At 53.1% G+C, this 9,496-nt stretch overlaps 1 protein-coding gene across 3 annotated transcripts; it reads left to right on the top strand.

Moving 5' to 3' along the window:
• The first annotated feature begins 3,314 nt into the window (after window positions 1-3,314).
• Window positions 3,315-9,422, top strand: Ccnd3 (cyclin D3). Of its 3 annotated transcripts, none has more exons than XM_038343160.2 (5): window positions 3,315-3,701; window positions 4,569-4,784; window positions 7,192-7,351; window positions 7,771-7,907; window positions 8,332-9,422. In XM_038343160.2, the coding sequence occupies exons 1-5, from the start codon at window positions 3,504-3,506 to the stop codon at window positions 8,497-8,499; spliced, it is 879 nt and encodes a 292-aa protein (XP_038199088.1). In that variant the 5' UTR covers window positions 3,315-3,503; the 3' UTR covers window positions 8,500-9,422. The 3 variants fall into 3 exon arrangements, with proteins under 3 accessions (XP_038199088.1, XP_038199090.1, XP_038199091.1); XM_038343162.2 differs by lacking the exon at window positions 3,315-3,701 and adding an exon at window positions 3,803-4,249; XM_038343163.2 differs by lacking the exon at window positions 3,315-3,701 and adding an exon at window positions 4,155-4,223.
• Window positions 9,423-9,496: the final 74 nt, after the last annotated feature.

The raw sequence follows: 9,496 nt of genomic DNA, 5'->3' as shown, positions 1-9,496 counted from the left end.
TGCTTCTCCATTGCTGATTCTGACTCAGCAGGTGTGGCTTGCTTTCTTCTTCAGCCCATGGCCCTCTTCCTGGCAGCTAGCTACCTTCTTTGTTTTTGTTTTCAAATTTTAATACAATGGTCCTCAAGCTTTAAAGTAAAAAGAGACTATGGGGTTAGAGATGTAGCTCCATGGCAGAGATTACTGGCCTAGCATGTATCAAGTCCTGGCTTTGAACCCCAGCATCTCTCCCCTCCTGGCCCCCACCCCCTGCAAGGGCATGAACTCTGGAGCGAGACTGGACTGTGGCCTGCCCCCACTACTTGCTAGCTGTGTGACCTCTTAATGGTTACTTAGTGGCTAATTCTGAGTATTAGCACCCCAGATCCTGTTAGGGACAAATAGCTGAGCAATGATAGTATACATCTTTAACCCCAGCACTCAGGAGGCAGAGGTGGGTGGATCTCTGAGTTCGAGGCCAACCTTGTCTACCGTGTGAGTTCTAGGACATCCAGGGCAACACAGAGAAAACATGTCCTCCCCCCCCAACCCAGGGAGGGGGTAAAATAATATACTTCCTCTAAGGTTGTGGTGTAGATGAAATGATTTATTACATCTCAGGTATGTTTAGTCCTGGAACATAGCACATTTACATGAAGACTGTTACTGCTGCTGGTCCTCATAGAGAGGGGATGTAGCCATACAGGACTTAAGGACAGGAAGTTTGGTGGTGCTTGCCTATAATCCCAGAATCTGAGAGGCAGAGGCAGTATGATTGTTGCTGGAGGCTATCCTGCTTGTCATGGGCCAGAGCTACATAGTGAGACCCTGTCTCAAAAACCTAGCAGAATGTTTGTCTGGGTGGTGCATGCAATTGGACGGTAATGGCAGAAAGATCAAACCCAGCCTCGGTCATCTAGTAAATTCAAAGCCAGCCTGTACATAAGACCCTCTCTCAAACGTGTCACCTTCCCAGTTTTTTTTTTTAAGTGTACAGTTTGCAGTTTAAGCATCATGGTGCACACTTTTAATCCCGGCACTTGGGAAACTGAGACACGGAGTGGGAGTGGGAAGTTCTAGATCAGTATGGGGCTAAAAGGTAAGATGCTGTCTAAGCAAAGAAACCACTGGAGAGGTGGAGAGGTGACCTTCTGTGAACTAATCCCATCATGCCTTACTCATCCCACACAGGGATGCAGCGGTGGATTCTGACCCCTCCAGCATGCAGATGGGCTCTGATTATCCTTTGTCTATCCCTGTGCTAGAGCTCACTTGGGCTGAGGGATGGAGCAGTGCATGAAGGGTTCTGTTCCTGTCTTCTTTCTTTCCTTCCTTTTCTCTTTCTCCCTTCTTTTCCTGCTTTCCTTCTTTCTTTCTATTTTTGTTTTTGAGAAAATTTCACTTTATAGGTCTGGTTTGCCTACAACTCTCTACTTAAACCAGGTTGGTTTTGAGCTCACAAAGATCTGCCTGCCTCTGTCTCCAAAGTGGCCAGATTAAAGGTGTGCACCACCACACCACACCCCAACCTTCTACTACTATCCTTTTTTTTTCATCTGGCCGGCCTGGAATACTCCACAGGCCCCCTGCCTCCTCCCAAGTGTCTGATCATAGGCATGTATCAACATGTTCAGTTCTGCAATATGATCATTTTTTGTTTGTTTGTTTTGTTCAGAGACAGGGTCTCATTCTAGTTCAGGCTGGTCTGGAAACTTACCTTAGTTCTCTCAGCCTCTGAAGTCCTGTTATTATAAGCACAAGAAGCCACTTTATTATTATTATTATTCTTTAATTTGGTTGTGTTTTGTTTTTGAGATAGGATCTTCTATAACCCAGGCTGCTCCTGAACTCATTAAGTAGCCAAAAATGACCTTGAATTTTTTTTTAAGTTTTTCAAGACAGTGTTTCTCTGTGTGACTTAACTGTCCTGGAACTAATAGATCAGGCCTGGTCTCAAACTCAGAGATCTGCCTGTTTCTGTTTTCCAAGTGCTGGGATTAAAGGCTTGCACCACCACTGACCAGTGACCTTGAATTTTTGATCCTTTTGTTTCCACTTCCCAAGTGCTGGAATTACAGGTGTAGGACAACGTTCCTGGTTCTACAGTGCAGCTTCGAGCATACTAAGAAACTGGGTATAACCTCAGCTTCTCTAGCTCTTTGATTCTTCTCTGTGTATGTGCACGCATGTGTATGTGGTAGAGAGAGAGATAGAGGTGTGTTGGGGGGGGGGGGGAGTATATCAAGCCCAGACTGGTCTGAAGTGTCTGTGTAGGGGATCCTGATGACTTTGCTCATTCTAGAATCACAAATTTGCGCTACCACATCCAGCTCCAAATGGCTTTTTGTTTGTTTGTTTCTTGAGACAGGATTTCTCTGTGTAGCCCTGGCTGTCCTGGAACTCTCTCTGAAGAGCAGGATGGCCGCTAACTCACAGAGATCTGCCTGCTTCTGCCTCCTGAGTGCTGGGAATGAAGGCATTTGCCACAAATGGCTTTTAATATGCTGATTTTGACCAACACTGTTCATACTGATGTGTTCCACAAATCTCCAAACAATACTGTGGCCTATCCAGCAGACCTGAGAAACTGCATTTCTTCTTTTGCTTTTCATTTTCATAATTTAATAATTTATATAATTTTATAATAGAATTTGTGTGTGTAGGAGGCATGTTACAGCGCTGGTGTGGAAGTCAGAGGACAACTTATGGGAGCTGAATCTTTTCTTCCACCATGTGGGTCACAGGGATCACACTCAGGTTGTCAGACTTGGTGACATGATCCTTTACTTTCTAAGCCATCGAATGAGCCAGAAGCTACATTTCTGGTCAGCTTCCAGATGCTGCTGCTTGCAGGTCTGTGGAATTCATTTAAGTAGACAAAGATTCTAGAGCTAGGTTTCCCCAAGGACTGACAGTGAGATCTTTGCAATTCACTTCTGTGCTTCAGTTTCATGGTCTGCAAAATAAACCCCAACTCAGTTCATCCTTGGAAAGCACCTTAAGATAGGAGTGAGCCAACTATGCCGCTATTACCACATTCCCTAGAGCAATGAAGTACGGCACATATGTGAATGAATGAATAACTTTTGGCGACTAATTCTTTCCTGGGTAGCCAGAGTCACCACAGGGCCCATTGATGGGTAAGAAAGCACCCTCCCAGAAAGTTCTCTCCACCCTCTCGGTCAGGAGGGCCCCGAGGGCCCGGAAGCCTGCAGGCCGGAGCCCAGCGGACCAATGGGGCTGCGGGGAAGGAGGGGATAGCGCCCGCCAGCCCTTTCCGTCTGCGGCCCCGCCCCCTTGGAACGTTGTGACGTCGAAGCATTCCACGGTTGCTACATCGTCGCGAGGGGCGGGGCGCCTGTCAGGGAAGCGGTGCGCGCGGGTGGCGGGCGGGCTGGGGCTTCTCCGTACAGTGCCAGCGCCAGCGCCAGACCCGCCCGCACCCCGCGCTCTCCCTCGTGCGCGTCGCCTCTCCCAGGACTTGCCAGCCGGCACTCCTGTTCTCGCCCGTGAGCCGTCGCAGGATGGAGCTGCTGTGTTGCGAGGGCACCCGGCACGCGCCCCGGGCCGGGCCCGACCCGCGGCTGCTGGGGGACCAGCGTGTCCTGCAGAGCTTGCTCCGACTGGAGGAGCGCTACGTGCCGCGAGCCTCCTACTTCCAGTGCGTGCAAAAGGAGATCAAGCCGCACATGCGGAAGATGCTGGCGTACTGGATGCTGGAGGTAAGGCCCGGACCGGTCTCCTCTCCTCACCCCACCCCCACCTCCGGCTCTGAGCAAATCGAAGTTGCCCTGTCGGGGCATCATGATCCGGACCACAATCTGTAAGATGCTTTGGCGGCCCAGACTCCAGGGGCCTCGCCTTTTTACACAGGCACCCTAGCCAGCTGCCTGCGTTGTGTCCCTTTCCTTTCCTCCAATCCCCATCGGCTTCTTCAGTGACTGCCAGTCACTTGGCACTGTAACTAAACTTCACTTCGGGTCGGGAAAACGGGCTAAGGGCCACTATTTCCCCTCTGGCTACTTTCGGTGTCTCTTGCTTCCTTCCTCGCCCGGTGTTCTCGGGGAGCGCGTTTGGAAAACTCTGGGCTCGACCGCCTTCTCTCCAGAACTGGTTCCTGTGTCTGTCGCGGGGTTCTGGCGGGGGAAGCTGGTGGGGGTGGCGCGCGCTCGGTTCCGGTCCACAGGGAAATGAAAAGTGCAGGAGACCGCGGCAGGAGTTCCCTCCCTTCCCCTTGGGAGTGTGTGTGCAGTGGGTGGTGGTAATGAGGGTAAGGTCCCAATTCTCTGTAGGTGACCCTTCCGTCCCCCTTCCGCTCGACGTGGGGGAGGGGAGTCTGGAATCCTTGGTGAGCAAGGGCTCCTCTCCTTTACACCCCCTCCACTCCTGGGTGGGGAGGAGGCCATGTAGAGGAAGTGGGGGGGGTTACCTTGGGGAGGGCGCATCCTCCTCTGTTATAGATACTTGTCACTGTAAGTTTATCCCCTTTCTGTTTATTTTTTGCTCCACATTCCACTCCCTCTCCACCCCCCATGCTGCTGTGTTTTACTTGGTCCTTCCCTAGCAATGACTCGTGCGCCATCCCTCAGGTGTGTGAGGAGCAGCGCTGCGAGGAGGATGTCTTCCCTCTGGCCATGAACTACCTGGATCGTTACCTGTCCTGCGTCCCCACCCGAAAGGCGCAATTGCAGCTCCTCGGTACCGTCTGCCTGTTGCTGGCCTCCAAGCTGCGCGAAACCACGCCCCTGACTATTGAGAAGCTTTGCATCTATACGGACCAAGCTGTGGCTCCCTGGCAGTTGCGGGTGCGTGTGGAATACCCCCTTTGTAGCCCCCCCCACCGCTCTCAACATACTGTTGCCCTATGTACTAGAAAAAGGAATGCCAAGCTCACCCCCTCACTCACCAACCCTCCCCTTCCTCCAGGCCAGTGTTTTGGAAAAGAACTAGGGTGGGACAAAGGCCATGTAGTGTGGTAGCTGTGCTTCAGTTACAGGCTTGAAACTAAACGAACCCCCTTTCTCTGACCATAGTGGGGTTCCACTCCTAACTCGTCTTTCCCCCAGATAGCAACCAGTCCAGTTAAGGGTCTATACACTAGTACTTTGCCTCTGGTTTACACAGCCTCCGTGAGTTATTTATTGGCAGCAGCAGGGCATGTCTGCACACCCCCACCGGAGTGGAATGTGCTTCACGTGGGGGAGGGGGCTGCCTTGCATGAGTCTTTATCCCCGTGTGGACTTTGTGATGGAAAAGCCTCCCAGAGCTGATTAAAGCCAGGCCCTGATTGCTGGAAGGAAGTGCTGAGGTGTTTTCAGCCCTTTCCCTTCTATTCCCAAAGACAGAGCCCCTTGACTACCCTCCCTTCCCCGGCTTCTGAAACACTGGAGCAGCTGCCCTGGGCCCGGGAAAGGGTTGGTTTCTCCCTTTGCCTCTTAGCCAGAGGCCAGAGGCAGACAGGGAGCTCAGCTGCAGCTGCTTCCGATGTGATAATGTTGCTGGTCCCCCTGGCCCTCCCACTCAGACCAAGGGCTTTCATAACCCTGTGGGGAGCTGCTGTCACTCCAGTGGTTTGGGAAGTGGCTCCTTGGGGCCTCTTGCTGGGAACTTGGGCTGGGCTCCTCCAGGCGGGGCAAAAATCGGTTGGGTTCTGCCCTGCCCCGGAGGAGTCTAGGGAGGAGGTGGAGGAACTGCTTGGATCTGGAAGAGAGCATGAACATCATCTCCCACAGGGTCTGGGGGAGAGGGTGGGTGAACTGGCACCTCCCTCCACCTTATTCTGTGGCTGGCCAAGCCTTCCCTGACCCTGAAAGGACTCTCTGGGCCCCATCTCCTAGGGAGGAGGGCAGCAGGCAGACTAATGTGATTGGCTGGCTGGGAAGCTAGGGTACTGGGGCCCCTGACTGCTGTGAGTCGGGGAACTGGATTCCTCTTCCTGTCAAGCAGCTCTCACGGATGGGAGGCCTGAGTTGGGAATCCGGGAGGCCCCACAGCTCTTTGTGAGGAATCTAGTAGTTTCCAGAGCCAGGGAGCAAGATGTTTTTGAGGGACTGAGGCAGGGAGGTAGACTTCCTCTTTGAGAAGAGATTAGGGTGGTCTACACGAGTGTGTGTGAGGGGAGTTTTTCAGAATAGGCAAGTCCTTCTCCTCCAGGCCCGCGCGCTGAGTGGCCTGCGGTCAGAGTTGTGAGGGACCTCCAAGAACTCCAGCAGTCTAAACCCTTGCACAGCAGAGGCTGAGGCCCAAGAAAGGAGGGGAAAATTCCTACTGCACGGCACAGACCAGAACGCCTTAAAGCCAGGGATGAAATGTATTCTGCCAGCCATGATGTTCTGGAAAGTAGGGCTGTGATTCTCATGTTGTCTGGATATAGGGGAGGGCGGTCACCTACCCTCAGTGAGGACCCCACACACACTCTGGTTGCCTCTTGTTCCCTTGAAGACTAGATGCTATTGGTTACCAGGGCAAGCCTCTATACCTTACTTCTGGCTCTAGCCCAGAAAGTCCTCTAAGAAGCCTGGGGCTGACACCTAGGTCGGGAGACAAAGAGAGAGACAGCTGTTGCTGGGGTCCTGGAAGAGGTTGGGTGGGGCTGACATTGCTACCTCATTGAGGAGTCAAACCCATGAGTTCCTTCCTGAGATAAAACAATGAAGAAATCCTCATGTGTGCAACTCGGAAATGCAACTCAGGCCCGAACTGGGAACCCCAGACAAATGAGCTGGGTTAGTGCTCCCAGCCTCCTTCTAAGACCTCTCATTGGCTATGTGGCTTGGGCTGGTTCCTCAGGGATCATCTGGATTCATCCTGTTTGGCTTGGCCTCCCTGTCTTAAGACAGGACCCACCCCTGATGTCCCACAAAAGGGGTGTGGGTGGGGTTGGGTAACCTCCCTCTGAGGAACCTCATGCTGGTTCTGTCTCTTTAAGAGGCCTGGCTGAGATGCAGGGCTGGGGAGGGACAGGCTAGGGATGATGCCCCCTCAAGTTCTTGCAATTTACAGCCTGCTTCAACTCAGGCTGGCCTCAAGTTCCTGGAGGACTAAGGGATTTCAGTCATCCTGGTACCCAGTAATGCTGAATAGATGCACAAGTAAATGCCCCAGCTCCTGCCTGCTCTCAGTGCCAACCCCTGCAGCCAGAAGCACAACTGTGAACCTTCCGCCGTGTTCTCATGCCTGCCACTGACTGCATGCTTATTCCCCCATCCCCAGGAATGGGAGGTGCTCGTCCTGGGGAAGCTCAAGTGGGACCTTGCCGCTGTGATCGCACACGACTTCCTGGCTCTGATTCTTCACCGCCTTTCTCTGCCCAGCGACCGACAGGCCTTGGTCAAAAAGCACGCCCAGACCTTTCTGGCCCTCTGTGCTACAGGTAAGGGCCTTGGACAAGTTTAGTCTGGGACAATCAGGATTTGAAGGATAAGGATAAGTAACCAGGAGATTGTTTCAATACTCAGAGCTATTTGTGTAGGACCTTGGCAGTCCTGGGATGGAGGTGAGGCACTGTACAGTGACTTGCATAAGGTCTTCACCCCAGGGCTGTGGGCATTCTCTAGCCTGGGTGGATAGAACTGTTCACTCAAGGTAGGGTGAGGTATAGTGGTTCAATGACAGAGTGCATGCCTCAGTCAATTGCCAGCACCATGCATACACCAAACCCTCCCCTTGGCCCTGCGTCACCCCACCCGCTTCTGGGGGTTCCCAGTATGCTGTATTCATGCAGTCTGGCATGTTGTAACAGGAGTAGGAAGTATAAAATGGCTCTTCTCATGGTTCCCTCTCTTTTACAAGATTACACCTTTGCAATGTATCCTCCATCCATGATCGCCACGGGTAGCATTGGGGCTGCAGTGCTAGGCCTAGGTGCCTGCTCTATGTCTGCAGATGAGCTCACAGAATTGCTGGCAGGAATCACAGGCACCGAAGTGGTAAGTCTCAAGTCCTATTCACAAAAAGCTGTGCTATCCCTTGAATCCCCAGAAGAGGGCGGCATTCACCTCCCCCACCCCCAAATTCCAGTTGTACACTCTTGCCTGCTTCTGTGGCCTTTATCTCCTGCCTCTGGAGAGGACCGGGTGGGGTGAAAGACACTGCATGTAGCTGCCCCTCTCTTGCCAAGTGGTATGCTGCGGCCTGGGGTGGGGGACTTGGTGTCAGATGCAGGGCTGCTCTCACACCCTTGCCACATCCTCTTGCCAGTTTCTGAGAACTAAAGAGCTGATTCCTGGGCTGGGCTGTGGCCTAACCTCCCCAGACTTCCCGGTGTGCAGGGGGGGTGGCCTTTCCCTCCACCGGGCTGCTCTCAGTGCTGTGGGGAAGAATCCCATCTGCTGACCTCGTTCTTCTTCCTAGGACTGCCTACGGGCCTGTCAGGAGCAGATCGAAGCTGCGCTCCGGGAGAGCCTCAGGGAAGCTGCCCAGACAGCGCCCAGCCCAGTGCCCAAAGCTCCCCGGGGCTCTAGCAGCCAGGGATCCAGTCAGACCAGCACTCCCACAGATGTCACTGCCATCCACCTGTAGCTTGGGACAGCCCCTTCAGGTGGCCACCAAGCAGAGGAGGGGCCACTGCCACGCCCTCCCTTCCTCTAGAACAATCCATGCCATATCTGAAGAGGGGGACCCTTCTCCCTCTCACAAAGCCCAAGGGGCCAGGTCCTGCCTATCCCCACAGTGTGCACTAAGGTGCTGGCTGGCCATGAGAGCTCTGCATGGCCAGTCAGCTCCTCCTCCTCCCTACTTGACCACCTTGGCTCTTCTGGGCCATTGCTGGTCAGAGAAATTCAAACAGGTAAAACTCCTGCACCAGCATTCCCTTTAGAGCCTCTCCTCTCTGGGGGTCTAATCTTCTCAATTGCCAAAACGCCCCAATTCCTTCCAAAGGTGTTGCCCCTCCCAGATCAGTGCATTTGGATTTGGGTCCTTCAGGCATCCTGACAGATATGCACGAAGAACCAGATAGATGGCTGCCCAGTAATCCATGCTCCCAGCTGCTCTTAGAGGGAACAGCCTAGGCCTTGGTCAGAGGGGCAAGAACCTACAAAATTCTTGCTTTGCTTCCTGCTTAGCTTCTGTGATTGAGGGGTCTTGAGGGGTGCTGATGGTCATTTTAATTTATTGCTTTGAGTACAACTGTAAGAGGGTACAGTGAGGCCTGTACCCCACAAGTGGTGGTAACCCTGGCGGTTGCTGTTTCCCTCCCCTCTGCTACTGCTTTGTGGTCCAGGAGCTGCTACAGCCTGGGATGGGGCCGTGCCTTCCTCTCCTGAGGCTCTCTCCGTACCTCATCTTCCATCTGAGGGTTTAAGCAGGGATGGATGCTCTGGAGGTGACGGGGCCTATCTGGAGAGGGCAAACCCTATTGACACAGGTCTTTCCTTAGGCCACAAGGTTTGGGCTGGTGGCCCATTTCTATCATGCTGCCTTAATAAAGATTCCGGAATAAACCTGGCTTTTGCAGTCACTGAGATTGTGCGCGTAGAGGTGGGAGGCATGAGTCAGGCATCTCAGGCAGGGAGTG

Source organism: Arvicola amphibius, chromosome 9, assembly GCF_903992535.2.
Source record: "Arvicola amphibius chromosome 9, mArvAmp1.2, whole genome shotgun sequence".
Taxonomy (NCBI): domain Eukaryota; kingdom Metazoa; phylum Chordata; class Mammalia; order Rodentia; family Cricetidae; genus Arvicola; species Arvicola amphibius.
Note: the sequence above shows the minus strand (reverse complement) of the source record. Positions and strands in the feature narration are given on the sequence as shown.

Coding starts and splice junctions, on each gene's coding strand:
- Ccnd3 (XM_038343160.2), top strand. CDS start 3,504: ATGGAGCTGCTGTGTTGCGAGGGCACCCGGCACGCGCCCCGGGCCGGG. Junction 7,352..7,770: donor TCTGGCCCTCTGTGCTACAG/GTAAGGGCCTTG, acceptor CTCTTTTACAAG/ATTACACCTTTGCAATGTAT. Junction 7,908..8,331: donor GAATCACAGGCACCGAAGTG/GTAAGTCTCAAG, acceptor TCTTCTTCCTAG/GACTGCCTACGGGCCTGTCA.